Consider the following 16,773-nt stretch of genomic DNA (forward strand, 5'->3'; position numbering starts at 1 on the left):
CTGGAGATGTATCTGAGATGTTCTGCATGCACAGCATGTGCTTTGCTAGTGAGCACTGAGACTAGAACCAAAGAAAGCGGGAAGGTTTATAGCTTCAGGTCAGCATTCATTCTAAGATAAGGTAGGGCTGAGAAGCTATTGCTGACCTTCATCACATACATCATCTCAGTAATCCTAGCAACAATCCTGAACTGGAGGGCATTATTATAATCCCCATGTGTCTAGTGGGGGCTGAGACTGAGAGGTGATAGCTTGTTTAATGAAACCTAGTAAGTTCATGAGAGAGAAGAATAAGGAAACGTCATAGCTCACAGCTCACACTCTTAACCACTACAACTTTGACTTATTTAAGAACATAAAAAGAGCCTTGGTGGGTTAGAATAAAGACACATCTAGTCCAGAATCCTGTTTCCTACTTTGGCCAACCATATGCCGCTGGGAAGCCCATAGGTAGGACATGAGGCCAACCCTCTCCTGTTGTTGTTCCCCAACAGCGGATATTCAAAACATGCTGCCACTGATCCTGGAGGTAGTATGTCTAGTAACCATTGAGAGCCGTATTAAATTTGTCTGTTCCCCCTTTAAAGCCATTTAAGTTGGTGGCTATTGTTACACGTTATGGTATATAGTTTAACTATATACTTTGTGAAGAATTACTTCCTTTTGTCTGTTTTGAATCTCCCAATGTTCAGCTTCATTGGATGGTCCCAGGTTCCAGTATTCTGGTATCCACTTTCTTCACATCATGCATAATTTTATACACTTCTGTCATGTGTCCCCCCACCCTGTTTACTTACCTTTTTTCCTAAACTAAATAGCCCCACACAGTTGCCTTTTCCTGCACATTTTCCAGCTACACAATATCATTTTTGAGTTGTGGCAACCAGAACTGTACACGGTATTCCATGTGAGGTTGCCCCATTGATTTGTATAAAGGCATTATAATATTGGCAGTTTTATTTTCAGTCCCTTTTCTAATGATCCCTAACATGATTTTCACCCTTTTCACAACTGCTGCATGCTGGTCTTTAAGTGAAAAAATATGAATCCATTATGAGAAAATTTATAAATCTGAAAGTGGCATGCTATAGTGTGATATAGCTGTTAATTACTGCATGTGAATTTCTCCCTTCCTCTAAGGAGTTCAGAAGTGTTTTGGCCTCACAACATCTCTGTAAGATTAATTATTATGTGAAAAAATGATAGCTCTATTCCTCTTTTTTGTTAGACTTGTTTGGTAAAAAGCCTGACAATTTGCATTTCTAATAACCTTCTGAACACACCATGCTTCCTTCCATTCTGGATCTGGGTCTGGCCAACATTCCTTTTTGTTGCTGTCATTTTAGTCATTGTTGATGGATCAGTGGAGAAGACCAGTGATGATGTTGGGAGTGAAGAAGACTTGTATGAAGACTTCCGAAGTTCCAGTCATCGTTATGGTCACCCAGGCGGCGGCGGCGGCGAACAGCTTGCTATTAATGAGGTACTACAACTATGGATGCCTAATGAGAATAAGATAGAACTTTCATTATAAACAAACAACAACAGTGAAACTATTATGATTAGCCAGGCAGGACTCTGTTTGCAAAAGATGCATTTTCTAATATTTCATTTATCGGTTAACTCCCTTACCTACATAAATGTTGATTGGCCGATGTTGCAAAGGCAACTTCCTTTGGAAAAGTACATTTTATTTTATTTATTATTTATTTATTGTATCCCGCTCTTCCTCCCAGCAGGAGCACGTGGGAGACATATGGTGCTTCTTAAAAATCTGTTTGCAGATTTTCAGGTGATGAAGGAATGATGGGGATGCATCAATAAGCTCAAATAGGACAGCTAGTCTGACAGAATCACCATGTCCTAGAATGCACCATTAGAGCACACTAGGTTGGTTCCTTTATTTTTTCCCTTTTTTGGAAAGCCTTTAGTGGAGTTTTAATTGCCATTTAATTGGGAGCATTTGTTAGGTCTGGTGATACTATTTTAATATTCTAAACATTATATTGATATGTGGGTATTTTTGGTAGTTTTTATCCTTGTAGTACATTTTTATAATAATTTGTGTGATCTGTGTCTTTAATTATTTAACTACTTTGAGTAGAAAAGTGGGCATCAAAGTTATTCAGTATTCATCAAAGTTATATCCAAACCTATTAACTGGTAGGTTCTGCATTGTAGAGTTAAAGCTCCACCCTGTGCACTGCTGATCTAGCTAGGGCATTGTTGCATCTGATTTGATATGGGTATTCAAAACTGGTTGTTCTGTTCTTATTCTGACTTGATGCGGGTATCCAAAACTGGTTCTTCAGTTCTAATGTTCCTTTGTTAGAATGAGCAGTACATATGCTTATATTCTGCACAAGAACTACTTCCTATAGTTTTGTTTTAATGCTACAGATGGGTTAGCTCTGTACATCAGCAGAATAACCATTTTGGAAGTGTTGCACTACTGTGATCTTGGTCTACAACGCATCTGTAAGTGCACAAGTCCAACAAAATAGATCACTCAACTCAGACCCTATTTCCATTGTACCCATTGGCTGCCATGGGAGTTGGCTGTGCTACCATTGTTTGATCCTCTCATATCTATGGCTAGTTGTCTGTAATACATGTATTAATATAGGGTTTTTCTTTGAAAGCAACTTTGAATGCAGCTTCCACAAAATCTTTGGCCCCACTATACAACAATTATGATATCCTATGGAACTGCAATCTTTCCTTAGCAGTTTCTCCACCTGAAGAGTATTCCCTTCATTATTAAAGATGCTTTGAAGGCTTTTGTGAATTGCCATCTAGGATCAAGGATGAAATTTTTATTCAATGAAGATACTTCCTAAACTCGTCAAAGTATGCATTTATTTCATTTATATTTCCTTACCTCCCTTGTTCCAAAGAAGAATGATGAAGAGATAGCATGTTAAGGAAAAATGATGGTGGTGTGTATATTATAATACTGGTGTTGATTGCCTTGAAGGGCTTTAGTATTTGGTGCATTAAGAACAGAGTTGTGGCATGCAACTGTGCTTCTAAGCCCACTCACTCATGAATATTCTACAGTAGAAAATAGCTATATATTCATTGTATGAGTTAATGAAAATTTTCATTGGAGGATATGAACACTTGAACTGTAGCATAATCTGAATAGCCTCTATCTTTGTACATTCATTTTTCTCCCCACTTTAGAAAATCAATTAGGAATGAAAGCAGAGATGAAAAGTTTTGTATTTTACATAGGACTTAAATATGTTATTAGCAAATTGTATGTTGCTACATTCCTGTTTATGAATAAATCTCTCTGGTACCTAACCACATTTTTTACACTCCATTTCTAAATACATAGCTTTGCAAATAATTCCCATTAGAAATATAACTGCTGTGCTTTTACGTGTAATCAAATTAATGAAAGAATTAAAACAAACATTGTCATCATGTTTCTATAAAGGGGATATTTTGCAGATATATAGCAAATGCGCTGTTTTCCCTGACTAGTTGAGGCAGGGGAAACATGCAGTATGCATCATGCTCTGTAAGTCTACATGAAAGCAAAGAGGGCAGGGCAGCAGCAAGGTCATAACTCCTAGTGATGAAGTGCAAAATGGACAATGTTTGGAATTGTGAGCAGTATCAGTACCTCTAACACGGCTCAGGTGCAGTTAGGTAATTTTAGACTCTGGATTTAATGGCCTTATTTAATGATAATGTATATGATAGATTGTACCATACTTCAGAAGTAAGCCAGACCCGTTGTGTTCGGGGGTCCTGCTGCACATATTTTTTAGTGGGCTGTGGACTTCCAAAGTCCTGCCGTGACAGCACCACTGCTCGTGTGCTCAGTGTGTTGACTAATATGGACAGGAAACAGGACCACCTCAAGTAAAAGGGAGGATGCTGTATACCCCGAGGTATGCAGAAGTACAAACAAATCTTGCAAATAACCCCCAACCCCCCCCACACACACACAGAGCCTGCATGTGCTTGCTCTCATGCAGAGAATAGGGAACAGGAGAGGGAGTGAATGGCCCAGTATGGAAGCTAATAGAGGCGGAGCCAAGCAGGAAACATAGAAGACTGCCAGCAGCAGCAGTAACAGAAAGTAGAGACTCAGGGGAAGAACGTACCCCTGGAGTCCTCACAATTAATGGCTGAGACTGGAAGGGACAGTGGCTCGTCTTTATTAATTCAAGTAACACACGGCTGCCGCAAGTCCCCACTTGTTCTGGATGAAGTTGTTGTTGTTGTAGGTGATGGCGTATGTGTTGTAAAAGTGGCAGCTCTGCATCAAGGCTTTCCCTCTCTCCATTATGTTTAGGTATATATATTTATTTTTATTTATTTATTTTGTTCAATTTTTATACCGCCCGAAGCCAGAGGCTCTCTGGGCGATGCACAATAAATACAATACAATAAAAAAATACATTAAAACGACAATAGTAACACTGAGCATATATTTTAAACAATTAACAATGTGTGTTGTGTAATGTCATCACATTCTGTGTTTCCGTGGCCCTGCTTCAGAGCATTGGTCGTTGCTGGTGGTGAAACAAGCTGCATAAGTATGCTAAGGCATTTGGTAGGAGGACTTGAGATGGGCTTCTTTTCAGTGGCTGCTCCATGTCCAGTGTAAATTTTTCTACAGCCACCTCAGTAATGATGTACATTCTAGCATTTAAAGTGCAGTTCCATTCCTGGCTGGATTGCTGCAAGAATGTAGCTCTTTCATCGTTGCTATGTGGTGGAAACAGCCAATTAGATCTTTCTTGCTTGGAAATATCCACTCCAGTCATTGCTGCTGCTTCTTTTCTTTCTTTTTTGGTAGAGATTGCATATGTTCGAATTCAACCTAATTCTTGTTCATCTTGTTCCATTTTAGTGCAGTTACATTATTTTTACATTGCATTGCCTGTGTTTGTTCCATATGCTCTTGTCTAAAGGGAGGGTGGTGTCACATACATTCCTGCATATGGATGATAAATTGTTGGCACAACATTGGAACCTTTTGAAAAGCTTTTGTCTTTTAGGCTCAAGGAAAGGGTATCCCTTCCAACTCTCCTCATTATAATACTATCTTCCTATATAAGGACAGGAGGGGAGACGTCCTCCATTTTTAAGCCACTGATAGCAATAGATAGGGATTTCATCTAAGAGGAGACATGGCATAGAACATCTAACTAAGAGGAGACATGGCATAGTATATATTTATTTAAAAATCAGTTATTTTTAAATTAGGTTATGTGTACCTTCTAAAATGTGGCAACTGCTGAAAATATATTTCTGTAGATGATGTGCTGTTATTTTTGCTGGTCTGATAAATTAATTTGTATATATTTTTGCAGTTCCATAAAAGGAGAAGCTGAGATTAAAAAGAGGGCACAAGTGTTTAAAAAGAGCTCTGTCTGAGAGTCAACACTTAGAGTGGAACTGTCATTGCAGCAGTTGAGAATGACTCAGACAGACGGTGCAGCAAGGAGGGGCAGAGTATGTCCTCCAGATGGCATCCCAGTCAGTCTTTAGTGAATTGAAATGCCTTTAAAAATTATCTGGTATTAAGCAACCAAACGGTAGTAAGATGTTGAGAAAGCACCCCAGATTTACTGATAAGCACATTTAGGGACTAAGTTCTGAAAAGGGCATGTTAGACCCACTATTGAATGAAGATGGAGAAGTAAGATCTCACAAAAGCACCCAGGGCAGCTATCAATCAACAGTAGTGTTATTATTACTACTGTTGTCATTATCCCCATGGTTTTAGACCTGTCCCTTGCACGTATAATAGAGAATGATATGCCTTTTATGGTCATTTAAATCGCTTGAAGGTATAACAACCCACAGCAAGAGTCCACCTCCTGATATGTGGTTAAAAACTTATTCAGATACACTGGAACTGTGGTGTATTTAAAGGGTGAGTTTGGTCTGCTCTGAGAAAGGCGCAAGAATATCACCTGCAAGTTTTACTATACAGACACAAACCAGCTGCACATTTAAAAAGTGAACTGTGAACACAGTTGGATTTCATCTTTTGTGTCTTAGCCTCACATACAAAAAGTGGCAGAAGTGGTTGGGATGGCTAGGGACCTTGTGAATGACAGTTGCAATTCTCTGATTCTCTATGCATTTGGGGATAATAGATCTGCCCCCAATTTGCAGGATCAATTGAGAAATAACTTTGACTTGGTCCTGGTGATAATGCTCAGAAGGCATGACATTACGCTGAAAGGGAAAGTGTTATGAGGGCAAGGTAGGTGACAGATAATTCTCCAACTGCTGTTTATATGGCAATTCACCAGCAGACACTTGCAAAGTTATTCAAACGATACTGCTAAATGCATCAAAATGCTTAGTATCAACCGTCATCTGTATAATGATGACTGATCAAATAACCTGGTAAAGGTGATAACTGACTGACACTTCCTTGTAGGGGACAGTTTAGAGAAATGCAGCAACTAATGGCTGTTTTGTCAAGGAGAAGCCTCATGTGGTATTTGGTCCATGCATTTTTGCCATCTGCTTTGCAGTTCAGAGGTAGCCAGTGTGGTACCCCCCTAGATGTTGTTGGATTATAATTCCCATAATCCCTAATTGATTATGCTGCCTGGGGCTGATGGTAGTTGTATTCCAACAGCATCTGGAAGGCGCCACTGGCTATTCCTGATAATTTGCCATGTACATTTGGTCCTTTCTTATCCCAATGTCATTATTCCCATGGTTTTAGACCTGTTCCTTGCATGTATAATAGAGAATATGCCTTTTATGCTCATCTAGAAAGAGACTGCAGATTATGTAGGACCCAAAGCTAGATATAATGTAGCAAACTGCTTTTGGGCTACATCCTAATAATAGTCTGGACTGTCACTAGTTACATGACTATCTAAACAATTACTTATGAAAGTTACCCACCAGCATCACTTTCTGGTGCATCTGAAGTTGTGACAGGTTTGAAACTGAGTTTGTGAATTAATAGTTCAAAATAACAGGATATCATAAACATAATTTATATCCTACCTTGAACTCCTTGGAGGCCTTTCCTCCAAGGAGCTCAAGGTATTGCACATGACTTTCTGCCCCCTATTTTGTCCTCACAATAACCCTGTGAGGTAGGACTCATCCACATGGCGATTTAGTGTGTGTCTGGTGCTACTTGCATCCCTTTGTAATTCACATGGTTCACATGATGTTGCAGGCAAGCAGAAGCTATAACGCAGTTTACTCCTTTAAATCTGTATCAACCCAATCCAATTATAAAGTGAAAAAGGAAAAAAAAAATTGTCTCAGCTGTGCTGTGTTCTTCCTTGTATGCACTTTGCTTTGATTTTTTTTGTGGTCTTATGCCCCATTGCCTGCTCCCTCTCTCTCTGCCGCCTCCAAAAGCTGCCGCAGCCGCTATCTACTTTGCCTTTTTTTACTCACTCCCCCGTCTGCCAAGCTTGGACGATGGAGAAGGGGAATCTAGTCAGTTTCATTTTTTGTTATCAATTTCACACTGAGGTGCTCTCCTGGCTTCAGCCTTGAACCGGAGGGAGTAAACATGTAAAATTAGAGGGCGGGGACACAAGGAAACAGTGACAGTAATCCTTCCCAGAGGAACTTGTGTGAATGGAAAACAGTGGATTGGAAGCTACCATTGAGAACCAAGTGTGGACTTTGCGACTCTATCATGACGGTAAAATCAGCATCTTTAGTACCAGGGCTGTGGAGTCGGAGTCGTGGAGTCAGAGTCGGTAGAAATGTACCGACTCTGACTCCGACTCCGACTCCTTCATAAATGGCAAATGTATATTAACTAGTAATAACAAATTTACTGTAGTAAAATGATAGCACAAGGCATTTCATCACCACCACGTGAATCCAGAGCTTGGAAAAGTTACTTTTTAAAACTACAACTCCCACGAGCACAATCCCTGGGGCTGATGGGAGTTGTAGTTCAAAAAAGTAACTTCTCCAAGCTCTGGATTCACGTGGTGGTGATGAAATGCCTTGTGCTACCATTTTACTACAGTAAATTTGTTATTACTAGTTAATATACATTTGCCATTTATGAAGGAGTCGGAGTTGGACAGTAGAAAAATAAAGGAGTCGGAGTCGGAGTCGGAGTCGACGGTCTGGCGTACCGACTCCACAGCCCTGTTTAGTATGAAGTTAGTCTCCCGTGTGGCTAAGCCCATAGATTAAGATTAAGTTAAGAGATGGAGGGCCAGGTCACCCAGTGAGAGTTATGGCTGAGTGGAGATTTAAACCTGGGTCTCCTAAGCTGTAGTCCATCGCTCTTAACTTCTGCACCACAGCCACTTTGCTTTTCACTAGTTCTTTATTTACAGCAGTGTTTATAAATTGCAGAGTTTATAAAAAATACAGAGAAATCCTAATTGGAACCAGGGATTATCAGAGGTAATGGAGTCAGGTGGAAGTGACTCTCACCCTTTGTTGCTGTGCCACCTTTAGGGCTGGAGCAATTGAGGGACAGAGGAATGAGCACCCAGCACCAAACCACCCCATTTTGGGGCTTTCACTGGCAAGCATTCGTTGGAGGATCACTGGTGGTAGCTCTCTACCCGCTTAAGCAGAGGTCAAGTCTCCACTGCAGGGTAGACCCTCCCATCAGTAGTGCTTCACTTCAGTGGCAGAAAGCCGAGAGTGGACTGTGCTGTATCCTAACCACCCAGCCATCAACACTTGTGTGGAGTGCACTTGGGTGCAGCCTTAGTTAATTTTTAAAAAAAACAACGTTGTGAAAGGAAGATAACTTCCTTTCAGATTATATTTTAAAAAAAATTATTTAAGTTTACAAATCACAAACAAAATCCTTTTACTCTCTTTCATGAAAAGAGCAAGAAAAAACAGAGAAGTATTAGATTACTTTATTTTATATGAGGCAGCCAATGAAGATACATTATGGCATATGTTGTGGCAGTGTTATTACACTGTTTGATTTTCCCTGTCTGTTATGCAGACAGGTAACGTGAAATATGTATCAAACAATATGTAGGGTTGTATCTCAGTAAGTCATAATCCGAGTAGCAGACCCATTGAAATCAATGGACTTAAGTTAGACATGACTAACTGCAGTTTATTAATTTCAGTGTGTATACCCTATGAATTGCCCGTTAGATAATACAGGACACTTTTAGACAATCTGTTTATTGAGCATTCATTCTGATTTGTTTGCAGGGAGATTAGATGATGTTGGCTGTTTAATGAGCTTTCATGCTAATTTGTCTGCAGGAAGCCTAGATGACGTTGCATCAAAGCAAGTGTTATCCCACACTTTCACTATTTCTGCATCATTTTCTTAATTGCAAAAAGTCCACACATCTGGGGAAGCAGGTTTGTTGTGCAAGAGCTCAAAATCAGCTGTAATTGCTCAAGCTGAATTTGCTGGTACGTGATTGAATCCCATCCAAAAATAGCAACAGTCTAGAAGCATGCTTAATTTTTTAAGGTACTTTAGTCTTAATTTATATAACTGGCAATGGTTGAGAGGGTGATCTGATGGAGAGGGATATTAACATTAGTCCCTTGTCATGGTCAGGTCACCACCTGTTGAGTTTTAGACTTTCAGCAGCTTTTTGCCTCTACAGAGGCAGGGGACCTATTAGGATGGTCTGCCCCTAGAGGCTGATGGATCCAATTGGTTTCCAGATGGCTCTGGGGGATTTTCTGGCTAATATCACTGGTGCTGCTGTTGAAGCCCTGGCTGGTCTGTGGAATACCCAGATGGCCCAGGGTGTTGACACGATCGCTCTCACTTGATAGATCCCAGTTGGCTCCATTGAACATACCAGAGTGTTAGGGGCAATGGAACAAGTTGGGAGATTTTCTGGATCCATTTCAGTTGGGGTTTAGACTCAATTTTAGCCCAGAAACTGCCTTTGTACCCTATATGATGACCTATGTCGGGAGAGAGATGGGGAAGTGTGTCCCTATTAATCTTCCTTGATTGCTGGTAGACCATGGTAGTCTTGTGGAGTGGCTGTCTGAGCTGGGGGTGGATGGCACTGCTTTGTAGTGGTTCTGGTCCTACTTGGGGGATGCTGTTAGAAGGTGGTGCTTGGGGAGTATTTTTCAGTCCCATAGAGCCTTCAGTATGGGCTTCTGCAGGGTTCGATTTTATCCCACATGCTATTTAACATCTACATGAAACAGTTGAGTGAGGTCATCCGGAGATTTGGAGTATGTTGTGAGCAATATGCTGATGACACACAACTCTGTCTCTCCTTTACATCTCCAGGTGTGGCAGTGGATATGCTAGACTGATGTCTTGCCTTGGTAAGGGACTGCATGGAGCCAATACACTAAAGCTCAATCCAGACAAGACTGAGGCACTGTTAAGTGAGTGGTTCCCTAGACTGGATGAAGGGGATGTGGCCTGCTCTTGATGGGGTTACACTCCCTCTGAAGGAGCAGGTGCCTAGCTTAGGGGTACTTCTGGATCCATTACTGTCACTTGAGGCTCAAGTGGCCTTGATAGTGAGGAATGTCTTCCATCAGCTTCAGGTGATGGCCCAGCTACAACCCTATCTGGACAGGGATACCCTGACTTCTGTTGCCTATGCTCTGGAAATCTCTAAGAAAGATTACTGCAATGCATTATAAGTGGGGCTGCCTTTGAAGACAGTTTGGAAACTGCAGCTGGTGCAGAATTCAGCAGCCAGATTGCTCACCAGGTCAAGACAGTCTGAGCATATAACACCAGTTCTGGGACTAGACTGGCTACCAATTAGTTTCTGGGCTCAATTCAAACTGTTGGTTTTGACCTATAAATCCTTATACAGCTCAGGACCACAATGCCTCAAGGACTGCCTCTTCCCATATGAACCAATGCGAACCTTCTATTTGGCATCTGAAGCCCTTGTTTGTGTGCCCCCTCTGAGGGAGGTGCAGGGGGTGTCAAAATGAGAGGGGGCCTTCCCAGTAGTGGTCCCCGCTTATGCAGTGCTCCCCCCAAAGAGGTACAGCTGACACCATCATCATCTATTTTTAGGGACCAAGCAAAAATATTTCTCTTCTTCCAGGCAGTTGGCTCCTAATTTTGGAGGGTTCTTGATGTTGTTGACTCTTTTAGGGGGTGGGTTGTTTCACCACTGTTATATATGTGTTTTTAACTTTTGTTTTATTTATTTTTTATACTGGTTTAACTTTTTATTGATTTGGGTTCACTTTTGTGAAGAAAAGTGACTAACAAATTTAATAAATAAATAAAATAAGTACAATTTGAATTCATGTGGAGCCATTCATTTTTTGTCAGGCATGTTTACAGGTAAATACATCATTTATACCCTGCCCTTCCGAAACAATCAAGGTGGTTCACAATATTAAAACCACAAAATAAAAACAACAAACTTAATACACACACTTCATGTCCAGTGCTCTGCAACTCTGGCAGGTCATCTGGCTGGTGACCTCTAGCTCTCAACTGGTTCCTCAATACCATACCTTCTCAGAGATGTCTCTGTCACTCACTTAGGTGCTAGCAATGCCCTTAACATGTACAAGAGAGACCTGGCACTTCTTTTTTAAAAAAAAAGAAAAGAAAAGCAGCTTCAACAGGGAGTGGAATTTATAGCAGAGAAGCAGTAGCAGAGGGTGATGCTTTACCCTTTCCCCATCCGCTATTCTTCCCCCACCATTTCAAATCTGCCTGTAGAGTTCAACACATATTTAAGAGTTCAGCACATGTTAAAGAGGAAGATCCTGCCCAACCTCTCATAGCTTTTACAGAAAGTATATTGCAAGGATGTTATATCAGGCATATACTGTACCACATGATTTATATTGCTGGACTGGAGAACTAGGGCACTTCTTTTATCTTTATTTTTTAGTTCTGCTTTGGAAATAATAAGGTAGGGATTTAAACTGGATAGTCTCTTTATGTTCTTCTAACCCATTAAATAAAATTAAGTTACTAATATGTTTCGGTGGGCACTGCTGGAAACACAGATCTCCTAAGTACATTACACTTTTTTTTCCTTTGGAACTTGTTCAAATAATTCTCTCTCAAACCTTTCTAATTATTACTTTTTGATTTTTTTTCTTGGCTCTTAGAAATCCATGCAATTTCACTCCTGTGTGAGCTATGTAAACTCCCACTGTTCATTTTATACCTCAGCTCCTGCTGAAGTACACCTGAAAGGTTTCTTGCCATTCTGTTCTCATCCCCCCCTCAGCTGAAACTAAATCAGTGATTGTTTTCACTGATCAGCCTACCAAAAAAGGCAATCCGAGAAAGGCAGGCAGCCTTTAAATCCCCTTGAAATCACTTCAAAAGGCATGTAATTGCAGCTTTCTTTCTCTGGATGGCTCACAGCATGGGTTTGGGTTGTGTTCTTTTTTATCCAGCTGCCCAGAGTAAAATAACTACACTCCTGCTCTGGCACTTACTGGGTAATATTTAAAAGGGCTTCACATTGGGCTGGACTCGGCAGTTTTCACACTATTACCACAGGCACAAGGAGAAGCTGCGACCAATTTACCATTTAAGAATGGCCCATCTAGTCCAGCATCTTGCTTTTCATGGTGGCCAACCACATGCCTCAGAGATGGCCCTAGACTAGCTGGCAACTGGTGCCCTCGGCGAACCATGCAATTGGCACCCTCACTCCCGAATCCTAAGGGCAGATCTAGGCTGAGGTTTTTGGTCAACTGGGAGATATTTTGCCCCTATATTCTGTTTAATGTTTTTAAAGCATATTTATTTAAACAGAGGCATAATTATTCACTTTGTCTGTCCACCTGTCTGTCTAACCAATGTTTCTGAGATCAGATAGAGACATGAAATTTTCAGAATAGATTTGTGCACAAGAGCTATATGATATTTCAGTCCAACTAAAATGCATTACATCCAAAACAGGGTGGTTCATGACAGATGCTGTTGCAGATCGCTGATTCATAGGGTCACCATAAGTTGTAGTCGACTTGAAGGCACATAACAACAACAACTACATCCAATATATACAAAGAAAGAAGAAAACTCTTTAATGAACTTTAACCTGTAATTGCAAAATACTCCGAATCTGTGCTCTCAAAACATGACTTTTCTTGCTCTAGGTTTTGAAAATTCAGTCACTTGTTTTTTTAGATCCAGTTTTCCAGCTTTTTTGTGTTCTATTGACACAGCGGCTGGCAAATCCAACAAGTCTCTTGTGCACCATTGTTGAATACAGATATGGTTTTATCAGTTTTAGCTTTGAGAAGCTATGTTCCTCACTAGCTACAGAAATTGGCAAAGTTAAAAGAATCCACAGAGCTCTAAAAATGTTTGTGAAACTTAATCAACCATCTCTGTTAAAGACCACCTAGTTCGCCTACATGGACGGGTTGCTCCTGGGAAACCTGCAAGCAGGACTTGAGTGCAACAGCATTCTCCCTACTTGTGCTCCTCAATGAGTGGTATTCACAGATATTCTGTGACATTCCTGCTCACTTTAAAAGGCAATCCCTGTCCTTCCACAACAGACAGTGCCACAGTAGGCAATGCCTTCTAACCCACCAGGCTTTTGCTACCACCAGGACTTTTACCATAGGTCCAAATTCTTATATGTTTCAGGATGTGAGGATTTGTGAGAACTTTAATATTATATTGTAATATGCTCTCTTTCTTCAGTAACTGAGTGTTATTAGCATCATGATTTATTGTCTGCCCTTCACTCAAAGGTCCCAGGGTGGGTTACAACAAATTTAAAACATGACATTAAAGACAATATAACAACCTAAAATTTCAAAATAGGGAAGGTCCTAAAAATACATGTCTCAGGTGTCAAAGGCCAGGGCAAAGAGGTTCATCTTTAGCATTCACCTAAAACTGTACAGTGAAGTTGCCAGAGGCACCTTGGTGGGGAGGGAGTTCCACAGCTTAGGGGCTGCCACAGCAAAAGCCGTTTGTTGGGCCACCCCTCCAAACCTCTGAGGGTAGCGAACTACCAAAAGGTCCCTTCTGCTGGTCTCAGCACTTGAGACGGTCTGTAGGAAGGAGGCAGTCTTTCAGATATTTGGGACCTAAGTTGTTTATGACTTTAAACACTAGCATGGGCACCTTGAATCGGGCTTGGAAATGAATTGACAACCAATGCAGCTGTTTTAAAACAGGATTTTATGAGATCTAAAAGGAACCCAGCCAGTAATCTGGCTGCTGCATTTTGGACCAGCTGAAGTTTGCGAGTCATCTTCAAGGCCAGCCCCACGTATTGCAATAATCTAGTCTGGAAGTTACCAGAGCATGGAGTACCGTGGCCAAGTCATCTGTGTCCAAAAGGAGCCGAAGCTGATGAACCAGCCAGAGCTGAAAAGGCACTCCTAGCCACTGAGGCCACATGAGCCTCCAGTGACAGTGTTGGATCCAGGGGTACCCCCATGTTGCGGGCCTGCTCCTTCAAGATGGCAACACCATCCAGAACAAGCTGCCTCCCCACTTGTGTCTGTCCACGTTCTGTACTCCTTGCATAATTTAATATGTCTCTATCATCTCCCTTGTCTTTTTTCTAAATAAAAAGCCCTAAATGATGTAACCTTTTCTTTTAGGATTACCACATATCGTTAGATAATCTGGGATTGACATGAGGATAAGGAGCCTGTTCTTACTTAATGCAGGACTCTGGCTTACTATTCTTCAAGGCTTAGAGCTATACAAAGGAAGCTGCTTCATACCAGTCACATCATACTGACATTATTTGTCCATCTAGACCAGAAGTGTCTGCTCTTATTGGCATCAGCAATCCAGCAGAGGTATATATCATGCTTTTAACTGGAGATACCAAGGAGTGAACTTGGAAAGTATACATTGCTCTACCACTGAGCTAGGGATCCTCCTCCAATATACAGCTTGAGGTTGGACATTTCACTCTGCCCACCATGTTAAAAATAATGAAACTTTATATGTATCTCTCAATAGTATTTTGTGTTCATGCTCTTAAAAAATGCGTGTCCTAATACTTCAGTGACAAAGAGAGAAATTCTGGAAGTTCAGCTGTTTTAGATCTTATTCATACACAATGGCTTTCCTAACACAGTCAAGGTTTCAAACATTTTTTTCCGGATAAGGTAACTTTCCAGTTTTTCATATGGAGGCAGTTTTCACACAAATGGTTCCTCATGTGAATAATTAGATGGCACGTTGCTGTGTGTAAACTTTAACACTTTAAAAATGTGTGAATCCAGCCTTGGTTTTAGAAGCAAGAAGAACCTTGCAGCCTTTTCCCATACATGTTTTTGGAAAGTAAGTCTTATAGAATTCAGTGAGGTTTACTTCCCATACATGTCTTGAGGACTGCAGGTTTAGAAATTGACTGATATATTGTCACACACATGCACATGCACACACACGAGATGCAAAGGGGAACATATCATTTATACCTTTAATGAGAAGATGGAACCGGTTTTTCATCCCTGCAGGACAAGCCGCACCTGCCAATATGAAGTGATGTGTATACTAGGCCTTTAGCAATTCTAGGAAGTGTACAAATTGAGGCTGCACAATTAAAGTGGATTTGGCATTCTTGCACAATAAACCTGCTTCTTGAAGTAAGGAAAATGTCACAAAAATGCCCTGGAAAGTGTGGAATAACAGTTGCTTGATGTGGCATTGTATAACCTTCCTGTGAACGAATCAGAATAAATGCTCAATAAACAGAAGGCATTATATAACATCCCCACAAACTTGTACAAAGAAATCAGGATGAATGATCAATACACTATTGTCTGGAATTAATCTGAGCATTGCAAGTAACTTTATAAGTCTAGTTGTTTTTATTCTGAAGAGAAAGAAAATACTGGAAATGTTAAATATTGACATTAACCAATAACTCCTAACAGCCCAACCCTATGCATATTTGCTTGGAAAGAAGTCCCACTAAGAACTATTAAAGATACAGGAGTACAGTCCAATTTTTCACTTGGCCATCCTAGTAATGTACTGCCTTTAAGTTGATTCCGACTTATGGCAACCCTATGAATAGGGCTTTCATGAGGCTGAGAGGCAGTGACTGGCCCAAGGTCACCCAGTGAGCTTCATGGCTATGTTGGGATTTGAACCCTGGTCTCCCATGTCGTAGTCCAACACCTTAACCACTCTTAGGCCAGTCACTGCCTCTCAGCCTCAGAGGAAGGCAATGGTAAACCGCCTCTGAATACCGCTTACCATGAAAACCTTATTCATAGGGTCGCCATAAGTCGGAATCGACTTGAAGGCAGTACATTGACATTTACATCCTAGTACAGGAAGCACCATGAAGACCTGCATGACCAAATAGACTAGAGATCATGGCAGAACACAATAAGTGAAAATGTATGTGTTGGACATTGCATCATATGTCATTTTGTTTAGTTATCTTGTTAAGTTGGTTATCCTGGATTATGAGGATGAAAGTACAGGCTGAGTGTATGTTTTGTGGCACTGCCAAAGCAACTCCCACACGTTGCCTTCACAGAGCAGTAAATTCTAACTTTATTGTTAGCCTTTTCATTTTTTATCTTCTTTCTTCTTGATCTGTGCAAGCATCTGCTCTATTTATTAGTGTTATTAATTTTTCATATCCCGATAAAGCCACGCAGCATAACCCAATATAACTCTGAGCTGCATTTACTGGAGAGCATGCTGCTTTGCTTATTCCAACAAATAAATGGTACAAATCTTTCTAGGCTCATAGACTATAGAGCAAGGCTACAATAAAGATGGCAACAAGATCTAGCACAAAAGAGTGTGGTGATTTAGGGCACAATTCAGTTCATGAAAGTAGCATGCAGTAGATTGTGTGCTAAGGCAGCCTTTGGCAACTTGGCACCCTC

The 16,773-nt window shown here is 40.8% G+C and overlaps 1 protein-coding gene across 1 annotated transcript in view; it reads left to right on the forward strand.

Annotated features, from left to right (window-relative positions):
• The window catches only part of ARHGEF4 (Rho guanine nucleotide exchange factor 4), a 170,641-nt gene that overhangs the window by 95,918 nt on the left and 57,950 nt on the right, over positions 1-16,773 (forward strand). The window contains exon 6 of the mRNA XM_061636379.1: positions 1,347-1,483. Within this exon, the coding sequence (XP_061492363.1) occupies positions 1,347-1,483 (137 nt within the window). The remainder of the gene's footprint in view (positions 1-1,346; positions 1,484-16,773) is intronic.

This window comes from Rhineura floridana, chromosome 7 (assembly GCF_030035675.1).
Source record: "Rhineura floridana isolate rRhiFlo1 chromosome 7, rRhiFlo1.hap2, whole genome shotgun sequence".
NCBI lineage: Eukaryota > Metazoa > Chordata > Lepidosauria > Squamata > Rhineuridae > Rhineura > Rhineura floridana.